This window comes from Trichoplusia ni, chromosome 20, assembly GCF_003590095.1.
Source record: "Trichoplusia ni isolate ovarian cell line Hi5 chromosome 20, tn1, whole genome shotgun sequence".
NCBI lineage: Eukaryota > Metazoa > Arthropoda > Insecta > Lepidoptera > Noctuidae > Trichoplusia > Trichoplusia ni.
The window spans coordinates 655,719-682,590 of record NC_039497.1 but is presented as its reverse complement, the minus strand read 5'-3'; the positions used below and the strand labels follow the sequence as shown (position 1 = coordinate 682,590).

The 26,872-nt window shown below is 35.6% G+C and overlaps 4 protein-coding genes and 1 long non-coding RNA gene across 6 annotated transcripts; 4 read left to right on the top strand and 1 right to left on the bottom strand.

Moving 5' to 3' along the window:
• The first annotated feature begins 342 nt into the window (after positions 1-342).
• On the top strand, positions 343-3,853 carry LOC113503879. Its single transcript, XM_026886015.1, has 5 exons — positions 343-365; positions 1,030-1,119; positions 2,432-2,611; positions 3,234-3,363; positions 3,678-3,853. Exons 2-5 carry the CDS (start codon positions 1,042-1,044, stop codon positions 3,773-3,775), a joined length of 486 nt encoding a protein of 161 aa, XP_026741816.1. The 5' UTR covers positions 343-365; positions 1,030-1,041; the 3' UTR covers positions 3,776-3,853.
• Positions 3,854-6,525: 2,672 nt separating this feature from the next.
• Positions 6,526-7,712, top strand: LOC113503885. Its single transcript, XR_003401521.1, has 2 exons — positions 6,526-6,678; positions 7,389-7,712. It is a non-coding gene; the product is annotated as an uncharacterized LOC113503885 (long non-coding RNA).
• A 2,491-nt stretch (positions 7,713-10,203) lies between these two features.
• On the top strand, positions 10,204-13,738 carry LOC113503881. The gene is made up of 5 exons (XM_026886017.1): positions 10,204-10,323; positions 10,560-10,672; positions 11,028-11,213; positions 12,143-12,284; positions 12,669-13,738. Exons 2-5 carry the CDS (start codon positions 10,565-10,567, stop codon positions 12,758-12,760), a joined length of 528 nt encoding a protein of 175 aa, XP_026741818.1. The 5' UTR covers positions 10,204-10,323; positions 10,560-10,564; the 3' UTR covers positions 12,761-13,738.
• Positions 13,739-13,792: 54 nt separating this feature from the next.
• On the top strand, positions 13,793-20,036 carry LOC113503875. 2 transcript variants are annotated; one of them, XM_026886009.1, is made up of 5 exons: positions 13,793-14,226; positions 17,159-17,272; positions 17,662-17,856; positions 18,845-18,980; positions 19,579-20,036. In XM_026886009.1, the coding sequence occupies exons 2-5, from the start codon at positions 17,165-17,167 to the stop codon at positions 19,698-19,700; spliced, it is 561 nt and encodes a 186-aa protein (XP_026741810.1). In that variant the 5' UTR covers positions 13,793-14,226; positions 17,159-17,164; the 3' UTR covers positions 19,701-20,036. The 2 variants fall into 2 exon arrangements, with proteins under 2 accessions (XP_026741810.1, XP_026741809.1); XM_026886008.1 differs by lacking the exon at positions 13,793-14,226 and adding an exon at positions 15,415-16,075.
• A 28-nt stretch (positions 20,037-20,064) lies between these two features.
• LOC113503878 lies at positions 20,065-26,553 on the bottom strand. The gene is made up of 5 exons (XM_026886014.1): positions 26,115-26,553; positions 22,579-22,663; positions 21,852-22,037; positions 21,242-21,377; positions 20,065-20,659 (listed from the first exon to the last, which is right to left on the bottom strand). The coding sequence occupies exons 2-5, from the start codon at positions 22,654-22,656 to the stop codon at positions 20,568-20,570; spliced, it is 492 nt and encodes a 163-aa protein (XP_026741815.1). The 5' UTR covers positions 22,657-22,663; positions 26,115-26,553; the 3' UTR covers positions 20,065-20,567.
• Positions 26,554-26,872: the final 319 nt, after the last annotated feature.

Sequence of the window (26,872 nt, the reverse complement as noted above, 5' to 3'; positions counted from 1 at the left end):
CATCGAGGAAGGCTTTAGGCTTTAAACCATCACGCTGCGACTAATAGGAGCTAAGATACAATGGACAATGTGAAAAAAAAACCGGGCAGGTATACCTAAATCATAACTTATATCTTCTACCCACGGGGACGAAGTCGCGGGCAACAGCTAGTTATTCATAAAAGTGTATTAATACACCTCTAAATGCCAAGACACAAAAGATGAAGCGTTTTTAATTTGAAATAATGCGGATCCGAAAAAAATCATGCATTAAGTTACAAACACCGATCCAGTCCGTCTCGAACCGTGAGTAATGACCCTTATTGAATTTGTTAAAATCTTAACCAGCATTAGTAGTTTTGGGCTGCCTGGAACCAGCCCACGCGGTAAGTCATCGCTTATTAGGCCTCCCAAAGCGACGCGGTAAAGCAGCTGGCTCCCATAGTGTCATCTCTTGGACAGTCATATGGTTAATAGGTACGTATTAATAGTTTAACTTATCTATGCGCGCGCAATTAGGTATGTGTGCAATTTTATTGTGTATTATGGAAGATTTATTTGTGTACAAGGACATTACATTGTACTGTTTTATGAATATAAAGCATAGTCATAGGCAAAGATATATTTTGTTCTCTGCAACAAAAAAGGGGGTGTATTTTTAAAGCATTCGAGTTTGAAACGTGTTTTCTGCAATAGACCGCATATACCAAACTAGCTGTTCCCCTCGGGCCCGCCCGCTAAAAATCCTGGGTTATTGGCGCTTATAAATATTAACATTAATTCCCGTGTCACAATATTTGATATCATTCTCCTTCAACACATCTAGACCGATTTTGTGACGCCTTCGTGAAGGTGTGAAGTGTTGTGTGACCTCTAAGACCTCTGACCTATTAAGTTTTATCAAAATTAGTCAAACCGTTTGTACATAAAAAGGCAAGAAATATAAATACTCATAAAGATTCGCCTCCTTAGTTTGATTGCAGTAACAAGTGATCAGGTTGATAACATTTTAACTTTTACTATTAAACATTCTAATAATTAAATATTTAGTTTCAGATAATAATGAGTGATGAAAATAAAACGTGTTGCTGTTGCTTCGACCTCAAAACTGGGGCTTTTATATGCGCCTATATACACTTGGTAAGAATTCGCTTAGCTCTACACCTATGGTATGAGCTAGGCCCCGATTCTCTTTTTTACAATGGCCGATGAATGATTGGCAATTGAATTAAATTCGAAATTATTCCTATTCTCTTCAGCATTTTGCCAGCACAATTATTGGAAATTCATTGTATTGATCTCAAGTATACCGTCCCGTAATGAATTATCAATTATGTTGCAATTTGTGTCATTTTAAGGCTTGTATTCTCGCTAGTGACCTTGTGCATTTGGACGAGTGCGGAGGTGATGTAGATGCAGTATTTTATGTATTTATGTATTTGTTTTTATGTATTTGATGTAGACGCATTTTTAAATAGTTATTATAGAAATCAGACATATTTTTAAAAAGTAACCAAATCAAATCATTTTCCTATGTATTGCAAGGCAGTAGATTTTTTTCTAATGTTCTTTTATTAAAAATAAAGCAGTAAAATGGTTTTATCTCTACGAATTGGAGGTGATTTGGGGATTTTTTTTACTTGTTATGTGATGCCAATAGAAAAATTATGGCTAAACCAAATTACGTATCGTATCATGTAGATTACTAACTATTTTATGCAGATATAATTTCTCTGTAAGTACCGACGAAAAGCTGTTTCATCTGCACGCTTTTTTCAAGCTTTTTACGAAAGAGGAGCCTGAAGCCAATTTTCATTCATTCATCTGCCCTTGTAAATATGTTTGTCCATCGTTGTACGCGAAGTTGTAGCGCGATCAATCGCATTTTTAAATAGAGTCCAACATTAATTGTAAAAAGGTTTGACCCAAGCCTTGATAGATGGCGTTGGGATCGAGTTAGATCGCGCTATAATGTATAATATATCCTGGGACAACTCCCACACGGTTATCTGATCCCAAGCTAAGCAGAGCTTGTGTTATGGTAACCAGACAACTGATAAACTTACTTATATATTTCTGAATACATACATATTATAGATAAATTACACCCAGACACCAGAACAAATGATCATGCTCATCACACAAACATTTGTCCTGGGCGGGAATCGAACCCACGTCCTCTGGTATAGCAGTCAGGGTCACTAACCACTAGACCAACACTCCAGTCAAGCTATGGTTTCGTTACGTGTGGAACTATATGTACTTTTGTAAATTTTAATTTTGTGTCAATCGAAAGTGTTAATATATATATCGCTAAATCCTCGTTAATAGTGTTTTACTCCTCGTTCATCAGGACCCATGGAAATTTCAAATTTATACACTGCCAATGCAATTAATTTATATTCTAAAACTTTGTCAATCTGAGCTCTTAAGTCTTATGTTTCTTTTTCAGATTTACATCCTAGCTTTAGGGATAGCTACAGTGACCATGTTGGCATTCGAAATGACAAAAGATGACGGACTTAACCCAAGGAACATCATGATAACTGTATACTTAATGTATGGTTGGGCAATGTTCATGTGCTTGTTGTACTTGGCGTTTACCATCATTCTTATAGTGGGCCTGCATAAGGTAAAATTAATTATTACTTGTACTTATGCATATGTAACGTAAAAAGTGTGTATGTGACTGTGGTAAAGTAGCCAAATTGTACTTACGTATGTATAGTTACCGGCACGGATTTTGAGCGCTGACTTTCACCTGCGCAGAAGTGATTTTTTGGGTCCATTTTGCGGTAGGAAGTGAGGCGCGGGGCGGATAAAGTGCAGTGATTGGCCCGCAGCGCATCGCGTCATAGCCGTCACTCATGATTGGTTGAAATTCGTCCTTCGTCGAAATCCTTGCTGCAGTTGCATGCATCACAAGACGACGAGTACGCACAATTGTTTGGCGTTTAATTTTACGATGCGCAAAGCGATCGCCACTCTTTCGCCGAGCGCTCAAGATCCGTGCCGGGAACTATAATTAGGTACTTCATTATTATGTACCGTGTGTACCTAATAATGGGTTGTGTACCTTTGCACCGTAGATAATTTATCAAAATTTGGTAAACTGATATTGTTCTGTTTTTTATTTTGATTCAGTCAGTGTTATATAGTGAATATAAATTCGATTAAAGCAGTACGATTTTGTGCGGAGTAAGCCTGCAGAAACCGCACAACTTTTTCTTTTTACTGTTTTTTTTTTGTTTCAGGATCAACCAAAATATGTCCTGTCGTTTATCGCGTTTCAGTATTTAGTCGTCAGTCGAACAATCGTAAGGCTCATCCGATATTGTTTTAATTTCGATTTGGCGTTATTCAGTTATGAACTCTTGTTTTTCAGTAAGTATAACTATACTATCCGTACACACAATTTAATTGTTAACATTAATGGAGAGTTTAAATATATGAAAGTAACAATTGAACGGCCTTTTTCAAGAAGGCCAAGTGACTTCTCTTGTAGTGACTTGTGATGTGTCTCTTGATGCTACAAGGCAGCTTGTCCCCTATAAGGAGGGAGGGGGAGGGGTATACTAATGTTTTTTTAAATGACCGTCATTCAAGTCTCACGTGACATCAAAACAGCTTCCTATTAACAAAATATAATTTTTTGGGCCCTGACCAGCTGAGGTATAAAACAATTTCTATTCTTTCAGTAATAACTTCGTACTTTTTAATAGTATTGAAGAATTATCATGAGAAGATGCACTTGAACTTGGCAGCAGTACCTAGGCGAGACAACATACAGATTTAAGATGCTTAAGATACAGAGCACTCTATTATAAGTATGGTTTATAATTCCAATGTGATAAATAAACTTTTTTGACCCGAAGAATATCCCTTTATTATTTATCTTTTTGTAAATATATAGGTATATAGTTGTCTATATACCTATATTATGTAAAATTGGAGTGTCTTTTCTGGCTAATTTTTACACGGGTTGGACTAATTTTATATTCTAAAAGGAGGAGGAGGAGAAGGAGGAGTTTATTATGTAGACGTTCTTGACCTTCCATGAAGAAATGAAACAAAAAACGAGTTTCGATAAACTCTTTGATTTGTTGCGAAGAATTTCTAATAATTTCCGTTCACAAATAATCACACGCAGCTCAGATGGAAACCGATTATTACCGGAACTCGGTGAAGTCGGTCGTATATCTGAAACATCCACCCGGCTCGACGTCTGTTCAAAAAGTAACGTTTTTAAACGTCACTCGTTGCTTGTCAAACCGTAGGGCTGCCAACACAAGAATCGAATACACCCAGTTTTGCCTTCTGCTACATGCATATTAGACTCGCATCGATTCCTCAACAATTTAATGAAACTTTTCAATTACACTCAAACGAGAGGATCTACGAAACCAGTTAATCTGATGTTCACAAAAATTATAGAACAAATGAGATAACTTGAAAAAAGAAGTCTAATACAGCCTAAAAACACCGCCTAACGGAAAGGGCGCGGCTCAGATAGCGGTTTATCGAGAGAAAGATACAAAGTACAAGCTATTGGATGCAATATAAAGTATTGCCTTATTAATATTCGATGGTTATCGTATCAAAACTCATAAGTTAAAATTGTAATTAGTGCCGAAAATCAAGAGGAAAATATAACGGATAAATTTGTACCTACACCTATACACAAAATGTAATGCCAAAATTATTTCAATTAGTATATAAGGAAAAAAATAGCGTATTCTATCGATGTAAGTATAATTGCCTGCAGAAGTAGTTGTGATGTGGTCACGGTAAGGTGGCAATTCGTTAACTGTTGATATCCAAAAAAAGATATCAAATATTTTAAATCAGGTGCTGACTGGAAAATTTAAAACCTACCATACGCCATCCCTGAGGTAAGTTAAAAAATGAATTGTTAGTTATCGATTTAATTATTCAAAAACTTTTAATTTTGCTTCTTTATTTGAACACTTTATTGTTTTTCTTTATATTATTCGAATCGCCTAGTACTATAGAGTACCATATTTTTGAAAAAGTTGCCAGAAATATCTTATTGAGAAACTAGTAACTTGCGACCCGTCCTGGCTTCGCACTTATGTAATCTTTTAAATACCTACGAGTATATATTCCCTTTTTTGGTAGGAAATAAAGTACCATCTTGACAAACACTACTTCGCAATAAGCGTAGTTTTAGAACGATTTTTTTAACAAAAAAAGTGTTGTATTGAGTCATCCTTAAAATATACAATTTTGTAGAATATTAATTGGATCTAACTGTAATAAATATTAGAATTTGAAATATAGGTTGGCACAATTTTACTAACTTTCGATGCATTGCGAGAGTTTTAATTATAAAATGACATCATAATGTTAGTTGTGTCTCTAGGAGCACAAGATCGTTGAAACTTTCGTTTCGCTTAAATTAAACATTTCGTTTCAGATAAAAATGAGTGAGGAAAATGAAACGTGTTGCTGCTGCTTCGACCTCAAAACTGGGGCCTTTTTATGCGCCTATGTACACTTGGTAAGAATACTTACAAAACTATGATATTTTCACTCACAAATATACGATTCAGAATTATTTATAACTAGCTGTTACAAGTCAAGAATAATCTTACGGAAAATTAAATTCGGGATAAAACTATCTTATGTGTAAATCCGGGTTTTAAACTATCTATGTAAGAAATTCCGTCCAAATTAGTTTAGTGGTTTATATGTGAAAGAGTAACAAACATCCATCCTTACTTAATGTTGCGTTCATAATGTTATTAGCTGTTGCCTTTCTAGTGTGATTTGTACCTAATGTCACTCGAGACAAGATCTCCATTCTTATATCTCAGGGATAGCTGTGAATACAGCTGTTATGTCAAATGTAACACGCTCTGAAGTTTCCCTTTTTTTCAGTTTTGCAACATGGTGGAAGGAATATGTTTTATGGTGTACGGATCTGAAAATCTGCTTGACACAGAGAAGATTCCATTTTCATATCTTGTGCTTATTTCCTTGATAATATGGTTTATGTATTTGGCGTTCATCTTTACTCTGATTGTAGGCCTGCATGAGGTAAAACATATTTGTTAAGTATTTTTTAGTTATGAATAATATCTGACACCCTATTACTGAATGCCATGCCATTCATTACATCAAAATTGGTTTAGCCGTTTACCCTTAGAAAATAAAAAAAGATTAATAAATAGCAAAATATTGTGTTCGATCCGCATATGAATTAAGTGGAAAATCTTGGAAACCAAGTCTCACATAGGTATTATTAGTCGTTATCGATCACATTTTAGGATTTATTCATTTTACCAAGGATCTTGCAAAGCGTCTTGATGATACTTCAAGTTACCCACAGGCTGGATTTTAGCTCGCTCAGAGGGTAAATGCCGCCAGCCTAGCGGGCACACTCCCAGCCTGTGCTGCCAATTAATTTTTTGATGATTATTATTGTTTTTGTGTTTATGTATTTATTTTAAGTGTAAATATAATTAAACTATTATATAAAAATATTAGTTAAAGTTTCGTAATATGTGCCGTATCAATAAATACTTTAACCAAAAACTTTGTTTCAGGACAAACCAAGAAAGGTCTTGGTATTTATCAAGTTTCAGTATTTTGTCATTGCTCTGACAATACTATCTTTGTTCAAGGAATTGATTTATTTCGATTTGGTATCATTAATTTATTCCTGTATCAGTTTGAGTAAGTATTACAATCTATCAGTAATCTACAATTGCCGATGATTGAATGAAAATCGGATAATATTCGAACTATTCGTATTATTCTAAGTATTGTTCCAATGCAATAAATGGAAATTCAGTACGGGGCGGAGCACTCACAGACACTACAGTGAATTTCCAATTATTATGCTGGCAAAATGTTTAAGAGAATGCGAATATGTAGTTTTAAATTTAATCTAACTGCCATTCGTTCATTGGCCATTGTAAATAGCAGAATCGGGCCCAGTTAGGTTAATTTAAAAGTTAACATCAATCACCGTCTGGTACTAGTATCGGTAAAACGGGGTGAATTGAGTTTTTTCTTGGTGGATAGAAACGGGTTTTTAGTTCGAATTGGACGTTTTACAAGACAAAACATTAAGATTATAATATATGAAAATTCTCAAGCAATTCATAAAGTAACTGTGTTTAAGCATTTTTGTTTAAGAAAATATTCAGGCAACCCCCTAAAAACACAATTTTCTATTCATCCCCTGAAACCTTATTCACCCCGTTTTACGGTACCTACTGGTCTTCTCATTTAAGTGACACAGTTTAAATTTAGCGCCCTCTGACTCTCATAAAATTTTCACTTGACACAGAAAAAAAAAAAATCTATTATAATTAAAAACAAGATATCATTTGACTCTGGTATATCACCAGCTGAGGTACTAATCCATGTTTTTTTTTCAGTTATAATTACTTACTTCGTAGTAGTTCTGATGAGATATTACGAGAAGATGCTTGAACGTGGCACAAACGTGAGATACAACTTACTTTAAGATTCAAGGCACTACAGGGCCACTATACCAACCCCGCTGTGCGCGACGGGGAAATGCCTTCCAGATTACATAGACTAGGATTTGTGTAACCACAAGTGCGTTTCTAGAACCTGGGGGTCTTTGTGCATGTGACTGGAATATTTGTGCAACGCCCGCAACACATGGACTAAATAAAATTGTGTTGGAGTGCTTTAAATATAGAATCATTATATAATAAATAAAATTTTTTTTAGAACTGTCTTCTATTTATTGTCCAAGCTAAAATGGGATAAGACGGACCATGTAAGCCATGTAAGCATGGCTTGGCGGCAATCATACAAGCACAGACAAGGCGTTTTACGTGGTGGTGTGGTGGAGTTGTGTGTTGTGGTAGGCGACGGTGGGCGATGGTGGGATTCCCACCTCGGAGAACCACATTCAGTGCTATGAATGTGGTCCCAATATAAGGCGAAGGGGCCGACGCTCTTTACACGTCGGCCTCCACACAACACGAGAAAGTGACCCACCGGCCCACACTACTGGCCGGCGGAAGCCCGCAGTCGGTGTATGAAGGATTGCCATACACTGACATAAAACCGCGGATAACGTAGGTAGCATTATGGTTCAGTTTTAGTCGGTAAGAGTGTGAAACTATGCGGCGAAAAAAAGGACGGTGGTAGGATTTTTTTGAGTGGCGCTAGGTAGAGAGTCAGAAAAGGATTTGGTGAAGGCCACAATCGTTTGGTGTCGGCCCAGTAGCTATATTATATACTATCTATAGGGTAGAAAAATAACCGGTTAAGTGTGAGTCACCAAAGAAGCTAAAGAGAGACAAATCGGCTGAGTAACAAATAAACTTAAATGTGGTTGTCACCAAAATCAAATATATGAACGAAGCAATCATTGCTTTACCTCACACTATCATTACCCATGAAAATTTCTATAGGCTGGCATGATATACAGCCCAGTCATAATAATAGTTGGGTTGTATTTTACCCTTTAGGTACGAGACCTAATAAACAGCCCATATTGAATATGCTTAGTAAAATGTGCAACGGCTGGACGAATGATTAAGGTAACCACGCAAAACCCATTGAGCGCGACGTGTAGCGGGTTCGATCCCAAAGACAAGCTTTAGTGTGATCCACGAATGCTTGTCCTGAGTCTGGTTGTCTTTGTGCATTGAATTGTAGGTTTGTGGAACCCCGCGCGAAAAAAGGTTTTTTTTTTTACTACTAGATTGGAATGTCCCACCGTTGGGCAAAGGCCTCCCCACTCTTCTTCCACTTGTCTCTCATGAGCCGCGAGAGACCAGTTCGGTAAGAAGAACTTATTTCATCCCGCCATCTACATTAGGTCTTCCTCGCTAACATCGGTATTAAATACCTTAAAAACAGCCTTATCCAAATGATTACTTTGAATAATTTAAATGGCCACTGATAATGTATATTCGGCCTGAAGCTGCATTTTGCTTCCTAAAAACAATATAAACCTTATATTCCTAAAAACTCTGTTTAAAGATCTATCACAACGGTTTCTCTTTCTCTATTGATTCAATTTGCAGACTAAAAGACGCCACAATTGCCAAAGATTAAAATGTAGACTATCTTTATCTTTGCTATATTAGACTGGGGAGTGTAGAAAAGTTATATTTTGCCACAAATCAAAATTCCGTGGGACTACCCACGGGAACGTAAAATCGTAATAAAAACTACCCTAAGCCCTGGTTATATGGCCCTGGCTACCTGTGTACGAAGTTTCGTCTAAATTAGTCCTCTGTTTTTTGCGTGAAAGAGGAACAAACATCGGTACATACAAACTCTCGCGTTTATAATGTTAGTAGGATTCCCTTGCTAATCCCTAGCTAACTGTCAAATCATTCCAACGTATTGAACCGACAATAGGGACCATGATGTTTTTTAAATCTTTTTGTTTTTAGTTTTTCGAAATCGTAACATAACAAGTTTCCTAGTTATTTCCTAGTTAGTTCCTAAATTTTAAAGCGGTTTATCTTTGTTAATTTTTGTCGTTGAGAAAAAGGCAAAAATACGTATCTAATAATACCATAGAAATCTAAATAACATTAGATTTCTATGAATAATACCTATTTTACTTACCATGCTGCATTTAAAATCATACGTCTCAAATCGATAAATTCGCAAATATAAAAAGGATTTAAAAAATTTGTTTAAAATTTTTTTATTGGTTTTGTCATATATCTAAAACTAGCTGTTGCCCGCGACTTCGTCCCCGTGGGTAGAAGATATAAGTTATGATTTATACCTGCCCTGTTTTTTTTCCACATTTTCCATTGTATCTACGCTCCTATTAGTTGCAGCGTGATGGTTTATAAAGCCTTCCTCGATGAATGGTCTATTCAAAACAAAAAGATTTTTTTAATTTGGAGCAGTAGTTCTTGAGATTATCGCGTTCAAACAAACAAACAAACAAACAAACTCTTCAGCTTTATATATTAGTATAGATAGAGAATCAGAAACATAAAATAATTTGATTCGTTGCCAAAAAGAGAACATAACATTAACGTGAAATAATAAATTTGTTTTTGTTTCTCATCATAGTAAATACTGATTTTATTCTCACGATTCTGTATTATAAAACTTTGACAATACAATCAGAAAGTGTCCTCCCTGAGGCTCTTTATTCTTAGCGTGCTCTGACCTGTCTGTACGTAATATTATGCTCTTTGGCAAGCATCTTCTGACGTTAGTGCGCGCAGTAGCTCTGTGGATATTTGCCAATACGCACTGGAGACATAGTGACCGACAAATCATCTGTAGACCAAGCACGGTACTTGCAAAGCTACGTGGAGAAACGCTGCCATGTGTTAAAAATACGAGAGACATTTGGTTCGTGCCTTCGTTACCATAAGTACATCGTTAGTTTCAGTGTATATAACTTGGATAGGTCAGTTTATTGCACGTTTATGTCCGCCGCTCAATACAGCCAGTCTAATTTGACCTCTCTGTAAACGCAATCAGTATATTTGTCTCTTTCTTTCGTTCTCCTATATCGCTCACATCAACTGTCATATTACATTAGTTGTAAACAAATACGCGTTGTTTACTTGATTTGTTTGTTGCAGATATAATGTGTAACTCTAAATTCTCAAACCTTTTTAGAAGCAGCTGTGTGGACCAGTGTTGCTTTTGTTTTACACCTAGGACGGGATGTTTAATCATCGGTTATGTGTATGTGGTAAGGCTGATAGATTTAGATGCATTTGGTGTACAAAATTATGTTTTAAATGTCAGTTTTTTTCTAACGCCCCCTGCTCAAAGGCATTTAGTTCTTTTGCGCGGGATGTTTGATAAACATTCAAGCCACATGCACAAAGACACCTAGAGTGTTTGAGGTCACCCTGCTAAACCCTGCTGCTGAGCGCGACGTGTCGCAGGCTTGATCCCGCGTAGCACAGGCATTTGTGTGATCCACGAATGCTTGTCTTGAGTCTGCGTTTTTCATGTGACTTGATTTTTTTTTAAACCCGTTACACAAAAAAAAATTCTTTATGGAGGAGTCGTGTTCTTAAAATTGTTCCTTCTGTTTTCAGGTCCTCATCATAAGCAGCATGATATTATCAAGTGTGCCATTTTTTACATTAAAACTATCAGAAGGAGCCACACAATTTGACGCGGACCTCGCGTATTTTCTTGTGTATATGTTTTTTGTCGTAATGATGATCATTTGTTTCATATACATGGCGTTCACCATCAACCTGCTTATTGGGCTTCATCAGGTAAACTTAATTATGTCAAACGAGAATTTTGGTTTAAGAAGTTTTGTGTGATTCTGTCACACATGCATTTAGATGATATTTTTGTTTCCGCTTTGAAAACTGAATGTATCGAAGGTGGAACGACAACGTGCGATAAGATCAGAACCACTTTTTCAAAGTGAATAAGTGTGCGTGTGGTTAATATATAATCTCTAAACGGTATAACGGTTTACTAACACGTATTTATCGGGATGGCCCGAACAGTTGCACCGACGGCGTCAGTTCACAATTAAGGACTCCAGTCCGGCCCGAAACTGGTCAGACAAGGCCTGTAAATATGGCAATATTTTATCATTTAAGTATTAACCCCAAAATGTGCCTTACGGCAACATAAAAACAAGACCTTGAAGTAAGTATAGAGAGTTTTTGTTCTGAAGGTAATCCTTCAACTGCATGGAGAAATACATATGTTCAGTCTTATGAGAAGTATGCGCAAGCAAAATGTGTATTGTGTAACAAGCATAAGGGTTAAGAGCATAGCTGTTCTTATCCAAGTGTTCTTATCGGTAGTTCGCGGAACTTAGGGTCTGAAGATAATACATAAAAGTATATTATAGCTATTTCCCGCTGTTTCACCCGCGTAGTACCCGATCTTGTGGTAATTTTAAAGTCTCCGTAAGAAATATTAACATTATTCTATGTGAAAGCAATGAAGACTGCTTTTAATTTACATTCAACGATGGACATCAAAATTCGAAAAATTCTCAAAATTTCTGACATACTCTTACAACAGTTTTCAGACACATTTTTCGAAGCAATGTACTGACAATTCAAAGTTATTTCACTACAAATACAGTTAGAGACAGTAATTTCTATTTTTTTCTGTGCGTTTATGTACCTACTCATTACTTCATTTCTATGTGTGTTCTCATTCAAATCGTCTGTTTCAGCACAAACAGAACCGCGTAAGGCTGTTCATAAACTTTTTATATTTGGCCTCCATCGGGTACATCGTTTTCAGCGTCTGGTATTGGTTTACCATGGATTTTTACATAGTATCACAATTCTTTATTCCTATGGGGATTATTTTGAGTAAGTATGAGTATATGGATACATTAATGCATTGCGCTTCACAAAATACTTGATCAGGTGCAAGGTTTTTAATGATTATATAAGATTTCACAAATGCCCTGCAGTGGGACAGTAATGGCTAAAAAAAGATTCCACAACTTCTACAACGCCTACTGGTCTCATATGAAGCACAATCAAAGCAAATTATGGATACTAGACAACGGATAAATATACATTTTCATAATATTTTTGTTCTTACTTTCTTCAGGTGATTTCTTAAATAAGTTTACACGCGTTTATCGAAGTCGCCCGACAAGTTTCTATCAAATCCGGACTCGAGTCATCGCCCCACATTCTTTTCTTTAATTTTGCTTTATTATGTGCTAATAACATTATATTTTTCAGGTTTTCATGCATACTGCATACTGGTTTTAAGTATTTACCACAAGAAAATGCTCGAAGTCGGCACTCGCACTGTTATATACACCGCATCTTAAGACCTAATGCCGTGATAAATGAAAATAAACCCTTAAAATAAATAAAAATATTTTCCTGTAAATATTTATTAGTATCATTTTCCCAACAGTAATAACGGTTATAAGTAAAAGATGAATTTATAAACCCTAACAAGTTGACGGGAAAAAAAACATACCATACCATTACTTTCATTCCAAACCAAAAATGTAATCTTCCTGATGGAGAAAAATTCTCAGCAGTAGTAGGCATAAGCAGTTCTTTTACAATCACGCATTTTTCTTAATTCTTGTATATCCATTGGCTTCCCCTTAAAATTCTCCTTGCTGCATTAGACTATGAAGATCGAGAGACGATGAAGCAGTAGGACCTATTAATGGTTCTGTATCATTATAATTGTTAAGACCATCATGTGCATTATGGAACGCAATAAATGATTAAGTATTGAGTTTAAAAGAAGATTGTTTTACTTGAAGAACTCGTGTAGTGTACCATCTCCTTTCTGCACCTACTACAGGTTCTCTGTGAGAAGACGAGGTAGTTGAGGTTGTCTTTCTTTCCCCTTGAGCTTTGTCTGTCTCCCATTAGCTGACATTACCTCTGACTACTTCTTGGTTATAGTTGGTAACTGATATGTAAGTACATAATATAAAACACGTATGGCTGGTTCGACCGTATTGTAGAATGCCAATAGTATAGTATAGTAATCGTATTAGAGTACCAGTAACTCCTTCACCTACGCTACTGGTTACCGGTGATGGGCTTTCTTTTCTCTCACACGTAGGCTCGTGGCTAAGCTATAACCGCATAAGTGAATTGATCATAAGTGAATTGATCACAGCTCGACGCGGTAGGTCCGTAGATGGGTGACCACCCGTGTTTCGGAAGGCACGTTAAATTGTGGGTCCCGGCTGTTATTCCTACATGTTTGACAGTCGACATCGTGTCGACAGACATCGTGTGCCCAGGTAACTGGGTTGAGGAGGTCAGATAGGCAGTCGCTTCTTGTAAAGCACTGGTACTTAGCTGAAACCGGTTAGACTGGTAGCCGACTCCAACATAGTTGAGAAAAGGCTAGGCCGATGATGACGTAGGCTCCAAGTTGGCCATTATCCATCAGGTGGTTTTGGCAGGTTGTCAGTCCAGCCATCTCAACTTTCTCGAGAAGCTCGTAAGTCTTCTGGGATGTTCACATTCTTCTGTGATGGAGATTAAAGTTCATTTACACTAGAGAGGTTATAAAAGAATGATAAATATTTAAATGAAGTGGGCAAAGCTGCGAGAAAAGGCTAGTTTAGTAATATACTAACCATTATTACACAACAGATGGCGGTACGGAGCGCTTTCTATTTGTATCAAAGACTCCGTAGTGATTGACTTCATTCATAGCTTGACCACGGATCGGTAGCTAAGGCACCGACAACTCATCTTTAAAAAATCGATCAACTACAGCGTATAGCTGATTTCGATTTTGGCGCTTTCTTTGTAGGTAAGTTAACTATAGTTTTATCTATAGGTACTAACGTTCCGGTATCTATACTAATAGTCGACTAGTCAGTTAAAAGGCACAACTAATAAAATAGTCGTATGTCTTAAAAATCTTATTTATGTAATTCTTTATCACAATTTTATTTACCACAAAATAACCTAAACGGCTTCACCCAAAAAAGAATGAAAATTTAGTTGGTAAGAATGGGCTACTTACCACCTTTTTTATGTATACACCAGAAATTCTAAAGAAGTAACTTACCAAAATTTTGACTCGAATTTCTTACATTAACTTTCTGATTTTGACCATCTACTTTCGCTGTTGACTCTACATATATAAGAAAATCATGATGACCGAAGACATATCTCGTTCTTTTTAAAGTCTACTAAATATATAAAACAGTTCCATTTTATTAAGAATTAAATCAATGTTTAATAATAATATCTTAGATATCTAGTTCACAGAAGCGTTATCGGAGCTAGAGTGTTAGTTATGCTATGAGGGGTCAAGTAACAAGAGCATTAGAGATAATAAATGCAGTAACGCATGCAACTATGGAGCTTAACTTAACTCACTATAAGGTCCAGTTTAGATTACTTTTCTGCAGGAACAAGTGACGTAACGTAAGGAAGTTAAAGAGATGTCACAAGATCGTGATAGATGGAAAAGCTTTGAAAATTTCCCAGCAATTAAAATGTATCATTATGATACAATCAAAATGAGCTGTGTGAAAATAAGTAAGCGTATCAAAGATGTGGAAGATGTGTGATAAGAGATGACGGATAAACAAGATGAAATACAATTGCCTACAATAATTATTTATATGCCGCATCTACAACTGTAGCGAAAACCAAAATTTCCAATCCCAGAAATCGATTTTTGTGTTAAAAACCACATCTCTAATAAACGCATTTCCTTATAAGACAGAAAACGTGCGTGCAGCTATTGATTTAAGGAAGTGAGGCAGACTTAAAGGCGCCAGATGGACCAAAGATTATGCTGATTGCAGATAAAACGAGCCAGATAAACCTTTACTTAGCACCTTGTGGCTCTTAGTACATATACTATACTTTCAGACAGGTTTTTAAATTTGGTAGTTTCTTACCATTCTTCTCCATAAGAATGACACTTTGGAACCGCGCAACTAGACTCATCATTGTAACGTTTTGAAAGTGCCTAAAACGGCCTACTTGAAATGGCTTTAAAAAAATTGATTTTGATTCGATTTGCACTAGCGCTGGTAAAATTGAAAAGGCAATCCAAAGTTTTTTAATAATATTTAAACAAACTAGGTACATGTGGTTCAGGAACATATCGTAAAGAAAAAGCGGACCTTCAAATATTTCAACGGTGCGTTAAGCTCAGAGGTCCAGTGGTGCAAAGCTCTAGCACCTGGTTGTACGTCACCCATTCGATAAGCAAAAGAAGAATAATCCTTAAAGACTTTTCAGTGTTTTCACGTCCTTTTGACATATCGACCTATCTGTTCTCTTAGTCTTTGGCACAATATTTAAAGGGTGATATGAACACAGATCAGTAACTCCGTCCATGGACGTTTGCCAAGTGTGTTGCAGTATAACACAGTGTCAAACTAACATTGGAAGAAGGAACTCGTTATAGTGAAGACATTTCGCGAGATTCTTTTGTTTTTCACTTCATCGTTGCGCTGCATCGTTGAAATTCCTTCCAATATTTTGAACATTGAGAAAGAATATTTTCTAGTCTTGTATTTGAATTGTATAACGATGTTATACGGTAAACATGTTGATGTTGACTAAATAGAATTCACAAGTGCTTGTGTTTCGAAGTATTTGTTAGTTTGTAGTTTTGGAAAACGATAATTACTAGTGTAAGTATAATAAATACTATTAATGCTGTCTGGTTACGAAAGGCCATTTTAATTGAACATAATTAATACAGTGTGCGAACTAATAAGTGGAATATAAATTGGTTCTTTCTGTAAAATAAATGACAAATGGCCGTTGGATTAAATTTGTAACTATTCCTGTTCTCTTAAGTATTTTACCAATAGAATTCTTAATTCATTTTATTGACCATGAAAAATGATTACAATAATACGAATAGTGACAATTTAACTTAATTTTTATTCATTCATCATCATAAAAAGCAGATTCGGGGCCCAGGAATATGGGTATGAGAAAATTACAAAGAGTTTTCAAAGGATTGTGAGATTATTCTGTCTATAACAGTTGTCATTTGAAATGATCATACATCATTGGCCTAGCCTTTTCCCAACTATGTTGGGGTCGGCTACCAGTCTAACCGGTTTCAGCTAAGTACCAGTGTTTTACAAGGAGCGAATGCCTATCTGACCTCCTCAACCCAGTTACCTGGGCAACACGATACCCCTTGGTTAGACTGGTTGTCAGACTTTTCAAGCTTCTGACTACCTGTAACGACTGTCAAAGATGTAGGAATAACAGCCGGGACCCACAATTTAACGTGCCTTCCGAAACACGTCATTTGAAATGATGTACCCCGTTTTTATGATAAATTTAACTTGTACAACAAAAAGGGGAGAGAGCTATAGTCTATTTAGGAAGATGATATTTTGATTCTTTCAACTAGCTTTGCGAGACTAGAGGGATTTTTAAAGAAAGATGACAGTTTCGCACAAAAGATATTTAGATAAATTGGTCGTTAATCTTATGACTGTACCAACCGCTGCTTAACCTCGATTATAATTGTAACTTTGTGATATAGCGGCAATTAAAATACATTATCTGAAAAAAATGATTGTCAAATTAATACTGTTTTTGAGATACTTTGGAGTTTGGCCAAACTGATGGATAGACAGACAGCGGAGTTCTAGGAACAGGGCTTCTTGAATATTCTGATTCAATTATTCTAATAGTAGATGGGTTAAGGAGAGAGAGATGAAGGATAAATTGAAGGATCCTTTCTGTTACAGATCAAAATGAGTAGTTCACGTTGTTGGCTGTTCTTCAAAGAGAGCTGTGTGGACCACTGTTGCTTTTGCTTAAGCCCAAGGACAGGATGCTTGGTCATTGGATACTTTCACCTAGTAAGCACATGATTATAATTTGTATTGTTTACATGTAAAAACTGTTACTGATTGATTTCAGAACATATTTTACCCAAAAACTAAATTAAGAAAAACTGGATTGAATCATTTTTAATTATACAGCTGAGGTGAAACGACTTTTTTCGCTGTTTTAAAGGGTTGTAATAAAAGTCATATTGAATAGAGTTTCATAATAGGATCCATCATCATCACCTCTCTATTTAAGAAACCCGAAATAAGTTCCAAATTCTACAGGCATTCCATTTGAAACAGGGGCACAATAACATGTTTGGTAGTTCGATTAATTTTATTGTCCACCAGTGTATTGTATTATTTTAAAACCCTATTCTACAAATCAACAATTAATCAATGGTTTATACTTGTTTCAGATTTGCATCATCGCAGCCATGATATACGCACTACTACCCTTTTACGTTATGTATTTCACTAATTTTACTAAAGAAGTATCCGCAGAAGACGCCTCCATGTTTTTCTTTTCCATTTATTCAACGTACGGCATAAAGATGATACTGTATTCAGTATATTTGATATTCACCATCATCTTGCTCAGAGGACTACATCAGGTAAGCCAAGAGTTTTAAAGGAACTTAACTACTTGTATTTAAACTTTTGCGTTGCATATTTATATACTAGCTGTTGCCCGCGACTTCGCCCGCGTGGTTAGAAGATATTAGTTAGGAATTTTTTAAAGGAAGCCCTCGAAGTTGAATATTTTAGCCTAAAGCCTTCCTCGATAAATGGTCTATTCAGCACAAAAAGATTTTTTCAATTTGGATCAGTAGTTCCTGAAATCAGCGCGTTTAAACAAACAATCAAACAAACAAACTCTTCAGCTTTATATATTAGTATAGACTCTATACTAATATATAAAGCTGAAGAGTATATTCTATTCTATACTATAGAGTATAGATTAACATTAAAGAATACTCAATACTTTATTTGAATACGGGAATTAAAGCGAATTTTGAAACGTCGGGCAAACAAAGGTAAAAAATTAACTTAAAAAAAACTTAACCCACTGCGTGGCCCCCCATTGTTTATTCTTTCTCCTCTATCTCTTGCTCTTCGCACCCTTGTTATCCATCCTGTTATATCGTACGCCCATCTCACGAAGATTTTGCCGTTCAAGTCGCCGTTCAAGTCTTGGACCCCATTCACTTATAAATAACTTACAATGACCTATGTGCTCAATATCGAAGTTGGTGCATTGGGGCGGGGTGATGGCGAAAAGCGCTAAATTTCGGGATGCGCTAAAGTCTGGCGTCTTTTCCCTCCTGCAAGTTATACTCTCTATCCTCCTCCGTATTTTTTTTGCTCTAACACACGTTAGAGCAAAAAAAATACTCTAGATATTTATTTTTCTAAATGGGCCGAACAATAGTTTTAGAGAAAACACTTTTGTGCACAATATTTGCAAATATTGAGTGTACTAGATTCAAATCAATATGGATGAAATCAATGCAATTCAGTAAAACAGTCCATACCTAGGTGACACGTTTAGCCTACATATCCAAGTAATTACTATTAATGACAACTGTTCATTTGTTTCAGAACAAATCTGTTCTTGTGGATGCCTTCATAATTTTCATCTACATGGTGTTTGCTCTGCATATGGTCTACTTTATATTTTGTTTTGCAATGCATCTAGGGATGATCTTGATTGAAGCATGTGATTTGATTTTTTTGGGTAAGTGCCTTTTCTGGTTAAAATACTGGACTATATGTGCAAAAGACCGTTCCAACAAGAAACTAGTCGCTTTTTTTATAATATTCGGTATCTCTTTACATTACTGTAAGGGTGCCAGCTTTTATTGTTTCATATAATATAACAATACCAGCATTAAAATTTCGCATTGCTGGGCACCTTCATTTTCGTGATGCATTGCTATGAATTGTCGAGACTGAATGCGGAAGACATTGCATGGCGGTTCAGGTTTAGAGTAAGAGTTTGACAGTAGTAAGATGAGGAATAGCTTCGCTAAGTCACTGCGATTACTAATTCGTATTTCCAATGGAAATTTCTTATTGATGCCTGTCTTGACCCTTTGTCTTATTAAAATTAAGAAAGCACATGTAATTTTCACAAGGCCACAATGATACTTGGTATCAATTCTGCTAACCTTGTGCTTCGAAACCCGCTACAATTGTAAGACCATGAAAGATTATACAACTTTATTGGAACTGTAACTCCTTTCCTCCTTGTACTCAATACTTGTCCGCTGGTATTTCATCTACTTTCATACTTTTATCTCAAACATTAAATTAACATTTGTTTACATTTTCAGCTGTCAGTTTTTACTTTGTCCTGGTGCTACAATGTTATCACTCGAAGATGAAACAAGAAGAAGCTGGTACTGTGACATATACTCCTGATACGGTGCCTTTAGATTCACCCCAAGATGTGTAAAAAAGATCAAATAGAAAAAAAGGTTTGAAACGCTACTTCGATTATCGCTACTTCAATTTTGTTAGCATTCGAAAAGTTTTAAAGAGATGAGTGGAGATTACGAGAAAAAAGCAAGGTGAAAAGACAAATTGACGATGCCAAAATATTTCTTCTACTTCATAATGATGTTTAAGGTTTACATTCAAAAACTAGTCAAAATGTATTTTTTAAGATCGACGTTCTTGGCTTACAAAGAAAGAATAAAGGACTGAGTCAAGAAGAAATACCTATTGATAAACAAATACGATACTTAAAATATTTACCAAGTTATGAATAAAACTATTTGTTAATCGACACTATGTTAATTATTTATGTATTTCAGTCTTTTGTGTGAGCTGGAACCTAAAAATAAAACTCCGAAACCAGCAGTAGCTAATATGAATGGTGGTAGATGATGAATAATGGTAGGCAAGAATCAAACCGTCTTCAAACCGGCATAGATATGACTAATCCTAATTTGGAGTTAAATGAGAAGGTCTTTGTCCAGGAGCATTTTTATAGCAGATTACTTGGTTGCATAATAATAATAATTCATTTTACAAATTATAATCAAAATGACAATAAAATCAAATATTAGAAACATTTCAATAGAGCCAGAAGCAGCATACACTGTCTTGAAGAGTACAAGGTCTACGATGGTATGAATTGTGTAAAAATGCAAGGAGAATGAAAACACACACAAACAAATTATTTATAAAGACTTTATTATTAGAAACTAGGTAGATACGATTTACACAAAATCAATCAATTTACTTTTAATTCATTAACAGTTAGATAAAATGTATTACGAAATAATCTTAAAAAGTAATAAACGTATTATTAAAAAGCTTAGGCAGTGTTGTACATCGCAGGCCTAAGGTTGGGTTCATCCATAGTCAGGTAGTAGCTCCTTACCACTATCAAAAAGTAGATGCTCAAAACTGAAAAAGAATAGACAAAATATATGACTATTTTTGTAAGACAAAGTTCCAGGCACATGTTGATTGTCAATTCTTTGGATTGATTCATAATCTCCAACTTGTTACATCTTGCCTCGCCTTTATAGCTTATATAGATACCAGCACTGGGTTTATAGCTGTCGGAGGCTCCGTTTGCAAGTTTGTGGTAAGGCAACATTGTCTTTTTTGACAAATCATATCCTGAATTTCCATCCTACCAACTTTGTATGAACACAACGGTGATATAGTGTATTAAAGGCTTGCGTGGCCGTTCCAAACCAAAGCTCCTTGTTACGAAATATTTTAAGAAAATTATTAAACAAGTTTGTTTTTACTTTCGGGTTTTCCACTGGTTTTCTATTACCAATTTCCAATTTCGTCAACAGAAATCAAAGGAACCTGAGCTCGATGGTGTTATGTCATTTAATAGCGGAGCCACCTTCCAGCACCAAAATATCATTAGATTTTGGAAAGCGAATGCGGAAAGCATATTAAATTTAGGTCGAAGCTTTGATTAAAGTGAGTTTTGAGTAAAACTCAATAAATGCTTGTAAGTATACTTACTGATCGAGATGACATCCCTGGCGATAGTTAAAGGAGTGTGGCCTATACCAGCGAAACCAGCTAAGAACATGATGGTGTATAGGATCAAGAAGATCAGGGTGTAGATGAGGTACGCCTTCACGTGGCCGCGTTTGTGCTGGAAATAATATAATCAAATTGTTATCTTGAGGCAATGGCACGTAGTGGGATATATATTTTGGGACTTTTTGCAGCGAAACTGTCGCTACCTGTCAGCCGATTCAGACGCTATGCAAACGTGATTCACTACTGCACATGGGACTCTCTCTTTTCATTCTTCACCAAAGTTCAACCGACCGTAGCGCGTTTGCATCGACACAGTCGCGACGTTGTAGCGCTTTGCAAATGCGATTAAATAGCTTTTCTATGCTGTCGCAGTACAGCCACAAAAAGTCGCCGGCAAGGATCCTTAGTGGAAGAGTGTTTTAATAACGGTAAGCTATCAGTTTAAAGAATGTCGATAGTTTTTAAGCTAAAATAGCCTCCAATTTCCGACTAAGAAAACCTTCATGTATTTAATAAGTGCAAAGAAATCATCTTTGTTTCATTAAATCCTCTTCCAAATTATCGTCCACATTGATTAATTTCTCACCTGATGTATTCCGACCAGTAAGACAATGGTGAACACGAGGAACAGAGTGCAGACGATCAGACTGACGGCGAAGACTGACGTAATAATCGCGCCCATGACCGACATGGAACCATGGAAGGTTATGCCGACATTTCCTAACGCCGTCAGACCCAAGATAGTCATCAAAATCAAAGCGAAGTCTCCAATCTGAAAAGAGAAAGAAACACCATGAGTAACCTTCGACAGCACGGATAGCAAAGTGATTGCACTAATGTTATAAATATTAACTGAACATTATCGAATGTCATTAAGAAGTCATTTGAATCTTCTAGGAAAATAAACTTACGAAATATTGTTTTGTTTGCAGTGATATATTGGTAATTATGATGTGAGGTATATTTGATTAAAATAAGGGTATCTTGCTCAATCCTTGTGCTTAAGGAAACTAAGGCTCTGACTTCTTAGACTGCAGTAAGGACGTTACTATCAACATAAGTTCCATTACTAATTGTAGTGATTGTATTGTAGCTAAAATATGTGTAGAACATATTGGGATTTGTCAAAGTAAGAGCTGGAAGGCATATTGATTAATAAATTCTGACTAGACGTTGGAATTTTTAAAGTGTAGCTACAGCCTTTTTCTGAATGAGACACTTTTGTCACATATAATTCATCTAAACACTTTTAAGATATGGTCTAAGTATAAAACCAACAAAAGAATAAAAAAGCTACATATATCTGATCTTACCAGATTCAAGTAACCGATGATGAGGCATCCTATCCTCAGGTCGATGCAGAAGCAGCAATGTTCAAGTTCAAAACCCATTTTGTATCTGTAATAAAACAAAATTAGGATTAATATAATGAAGACAAATAGCATCACCGACATAATATGATGGAACTTAGGCCGGAAAACTTAGTTCATTCATTCACGTTTCAGGAACCAATACATACTTACTACATATTAGTCAATAGTCGTATAAAGCTATGTATTTGAAATGATAATTTTTGTTCCTAAAAAAACATGCTTCGATAAGCAACCCAGTTCAATACGTTGTTTATAAGTGTGCCTTTCACTTTGTACTAAGCACACGCGAGTCTACGACTTGCTATAATTATTTTAAAAGGCGTTATATTGAAATTAAGCATTTTTAATAAAATTTCATTTGCATTAAACTAGCCTTCATAATAATAATTACTAGGTACGTCGGTACAATTATTTACGTATGATATAGGTGCCGCTATGCTAATGCACATAAATCATATTATAGTGGAAATTACACATGACTATGAAATATTATAATTTTATATAAACATGATATCATGCTAGCCCCGCAGACATTCGTTTTAAATGATTCAAATAAACGTTACTAATTAATGAAGATTATTCAGTATCATTACAAACCTATTAAAGTGATAAAACATCAATTATTAATAAATTACTGGACCGGTTAATAAGAATTGTGTTGAACAAGAGATATGTTTTTCAAATGTTGTTAAATGATGCAACGGTTTACTCGCGCGTATTTATCGAGATTGCTTGACTAGTTTTATATAATAATATATTTACTATCGAAAAAATATCATGACTGCCAGTCTAACTAAGGGGTTCTGTGTTGCCCTGGTAACTGGGTTATATAAAACACTGCTGCTACCAGTGTAGCAGTGTTTTAGCTTAGCTTAATCCAGTCAGACTGGAAGCCGACCCCAAGATGGTAGTGAAAAGTCTAGGATGATGATAATGATATCTATCATAATTTTGCACCACGTTTTATAAACTCAAGGCAAAAGTTAGACACTTTGTTTTAATATACCGATACACAATTTAATTGTACCTATATAGTCTATATACGTACATTGGTTAAGTGCCTAAAATATAACGAGCCGTTCTTGTGGAAGCATCTGGTTTCAAACCAATTATAATTAGGATAGGAATGTTGTATATTCTAATTAAATTCACATTAAACGCTTGCTTGATGTCATCTTCTATGATATTTTTATCACTGGTACCTAATAATACCTCTTGGTAAGAATGTAGTCGTCAGACAACGGTTTCGCCTATAGACTGAGGAGGCTTCCGTCTTTTTCGTTTGATTGCACATTTACGAGTGTCATAGGTACTTAATTCCAGTTATCAGTATTAGTATTCAGCCGGAAGAAAAATATTTAGTTTTCCGAATCCGGCAACTGGGACCTCGGTCCGAGTTTATTCCGGTACCATATCTAGATTATCAAGTCGTTGAATGGCACAGACGAACCTATCATGGATTCGTCTTGTCTGTCTCTCTGTCTGTCAGTATGTAACATTCATTTTTTTTCCGAAACCTTAAGAACTATCTTCAAACTTAGTTAGTAGATGTACCATGAACCGAACTAAGTTTTTCACACAGTAATAAATTCAACCCAATCGTCTCCGTTAAAGAATTTGTGGATGGCTAGAAACTGTTCTTTTGAAGATTTCTTTAACAACTAGAATATAAAACCGGCTTCAAATAAAAACTACTTGGCCATACATGATGAAATTTTATGGAACCAAATGACATAAACTTGACGTATGATAAAAAAAGAATGACTAAAATAGGTACATCCTCTCTTAACTTCTGAGACAACAAAAGAAATCAATATAGACGAATTGAAAAACTCATTACGGGAGTCGGTTAATAATATCACGTATTCTAACTTAACACTAGACGAAATAAAATACATCGACTTCTGGTTTTACACATAATTCAGATATTTGGCTCAACCACAAAAACCCTAATAAATAATTCTACAAAAAATGATATCATTCAACCAGAAATAATAATTTATATTTCTGTCTTAAAAACAATATAACGAGAGAAAAACGATACAGTGTTGTATAAAAACAATAGGATACATTTATTTCAAGCAATAAAATTATTATTTATATATGACGTAACGACCATGCCATGCCAATCATTGGTTAATCATATCCCACGAGCTAGATATTTTTCAATGTTTCTTCAAAATTGTTGGGCTATTTAATAAATTAATAAACCTAGTCTGTATGTAATGAACTGTAATTCACGGGTTGTTTCATGAAACGAAATAATGATACAATGGAAACTTTTTTTAATTTAGTTGTCAGCACCAAAACCACGAAGTTATTGCGGATTTAGAAAAGAGATGTCGATCTATGCTGTGTATTGCGCTGTCTTGCTCTCACTACCATAAGAATATTGCTTTTACACGTGGTTGTATTCACGTCAGGACACCAAATCTAAACGAGCCCACTTACCAACAAGTCAAATAAATAGGTCAAGCATTTATTTTTTCAGAATCTTTGTGTTTTTTTACGTGTGACTTGAATGTTTGTTACACCCCGTGACAAAAGGATGAGGTGTATTCATTTGTGCGGGTGTGGTTTTGACTGCATGGATAGCCGAGTGGTTGAGGTCACCACGCTAAACCCACTGTGTACGGGTTCGATCCCCGCGTAGGACAAGCATTTGTGTGATCCACGTATGTTTGTTCTGAGTCTGGGTGTCATTGTGCTTGTTCAATTCTCAATTGCGATAACAAGACTGGGTGTTAGACCTTCGCATATTTTCAAGTCGTCAAACACTAATTTATTCACGAATTTCTATACCTAAGTACAAATCGACCAACACTCAGTTTATGTCACAGCTAATGTAAATAAAGTTATGAGTGACATGATTAACAATAACTTAGGTGGTCAAAAGACAAAGATTTAAAACTTGCTTTATTATTATTATTTATAGTGTTTATTATGGCTTGCAATAAACGATTAGAGTTCAATTGATAACACAACGGATCAGACACATGATTTTCTAATTTAATTTAAAACACGAAATTATCTAAAACGATTGCTTATATCATTTCATATATCACTATTTTTGTTCATGAGAATCAAGGTTAATGGGACGCTTATAAAAAAAGGATTGTCTTATTCAGGTGGTGACAGTTTAGTTGTAATAATTTGGTCGTTGGGCGGCAATAGCATTTAGAAAACAAATTGAAAAGAGAATTCGAATCAAAGAAACTAACGCTGACTAACTACAGTCCTGTAAATTCATTAAACCTGCGATCAGGTTATCATACAAAATAAAAGCAGCCGTATAAAAAAAAAACTAAAAAAATACAGCCAAAACTAAAAAAAGGTTTTATTCCTTTTTCCATCTTGAGTTACGGTTCTCTATTAATTTAATTAATAGAGAACTTATTAATTCTCTATTAAATGAAAAAAATAAACTAAATTGATCTAGTTTATAATAAAATAAAAATGAAATTAAAAGTACTCACGTTTAAAATTCAATTTAAATAAAAAACAATCACAATTTCTTATCGTGTTCGGATCAACTGTTCCGTTCCGGCACTACTGATGGAGTGGCCCTCTGAACCTAGACAACTGACTGCCTATTGATGCACAACGCTACTCGACATAGAGTAATAAAACCCGTTTTATGACGTCACAGAACAACAATTTTAATGATAAATACTAATTAAGGGCTTTTGGGCAACAAGGAGATCACGTTTTAATTAATATATTGTTAACTAGATTTAGTTTAAGTTTATTTTTATATTGATGGATTTTTCTAGGATATATTTTTATAACAACGCCCTGAGTGAAGAATGTAATAATTGTGTCGAGAGGGTACTTAATCGGCACCTTATGAGTTTCAGTGAAAGTTTTTTTTTTTAAATAAATGCGGACAACATCACTTACATTGTTCTGAACCCAAAGTAACTTGCGAAAGCACTTGTGTTATGGAATTCCGATACAACGAAGGTACCACAAACACCAGACCCGAGACAATGTAGAAATGTGAATTTTTACATTGACCCGACCGGGGATCGAACCCGGGACCTCAGAGCTAGCGACACCTTGAAACCGGTGCGTACGCCACTCGACCACGGAGGTCGTCAGAAAGTTCCTAAGATAGTCAGCTTAACGTTGCACACCATCGATTGTTTCATACATTATTTGTCAGTAATGCCTAAGAATAATGGAGTAACAACATACATTATAACTATTATAAGTCATATCGGTACAGACGATA

Bases quoted from the DNA above. Each gene is read 5' to 3' on its own strand.
- LOC113503881 (XM_026886017.1), top strand. From the start codon at position 10,565: ATGTGTAACTCTAAATTCTCAAACCTTTTTAGAAGCAGCTGTGTGGAC. The intron at 10,673-11,027 runs GTAAGGCTGATA...TTCTGTTTTCAG, and splicing joins TCATCGGTTATGTGTATGTG to GTCCTCATCATAAGCAGCAT. The intron at 12,285-12,668 runs GTAAGTATGAGT...TATATTTTTCAG, and splicing joins TCCTATGGGGATTATTTTGA to GTTTTCATGCATACTGCATA.
- LOC113503875 (XM_026886009.1), top strand. From the start codon at position 17,165: ATGAGTAGTTCACGTTGTTGGCTGTTCTTCAAAGAGAGCTGTGTGGAC. The intron at 17,857-18,844 runs GTAAGCCAAGAG...CATTTGTTTCAG, and splicing joins TGCTCAGAGGACTACATCAG to AACAAATCTGTTCTTGTGGA. The intron at 18,981-19,578 runs GTAAGTGCCTTT...TTACATTTTCAG, and splicing joins ATGTGATTTGATTTTTTTGG to CTGTCAGTTTTTACTTTGTC.
- LOC113503879 (XM_026886015.1), top strand. From the start codon at position 1,042: ATGAGTGATGAAAATAAAACGTGTTGCTGTTGCTTCGACCTCAAAACT. The intron at 1,120-2,431 runs GTAAGAATTCGC...TTTCTTTTTCAG, and splicing joins TATGCGCCTATATACACTTG to ATTTACATCCTAGCTTTAGG. The intron at 2,612-3,233 runs GTAAAATTAATT...TTTTTGTTTCAG, and splicing joins TTATAGTGGGCCTGCATAAG to GATCAACCAAAATATGTCCT.
- LOC113503878 (XM_026886014.1), bottom strand. From the start codon at position 22,656: ATGGGTTTTGAACTTGAACATTGCTGCTTCTGCATCGACCTGAGGATA. The intron at 21,378-21,851 runs GTGAGAAATTAA...TATTATTTCCAG, and splicing joins TACTGGTCGGAATACATCAG to CACAAACGCGGCCACGTGAA. The intron at 20,660-21,241 runs GTAAGTATACTT...ATTCTTTTTCAG, and splicing joins CAGGGATGTCATCTCGATCA to TTTTGAGCATCTACTTTTTG.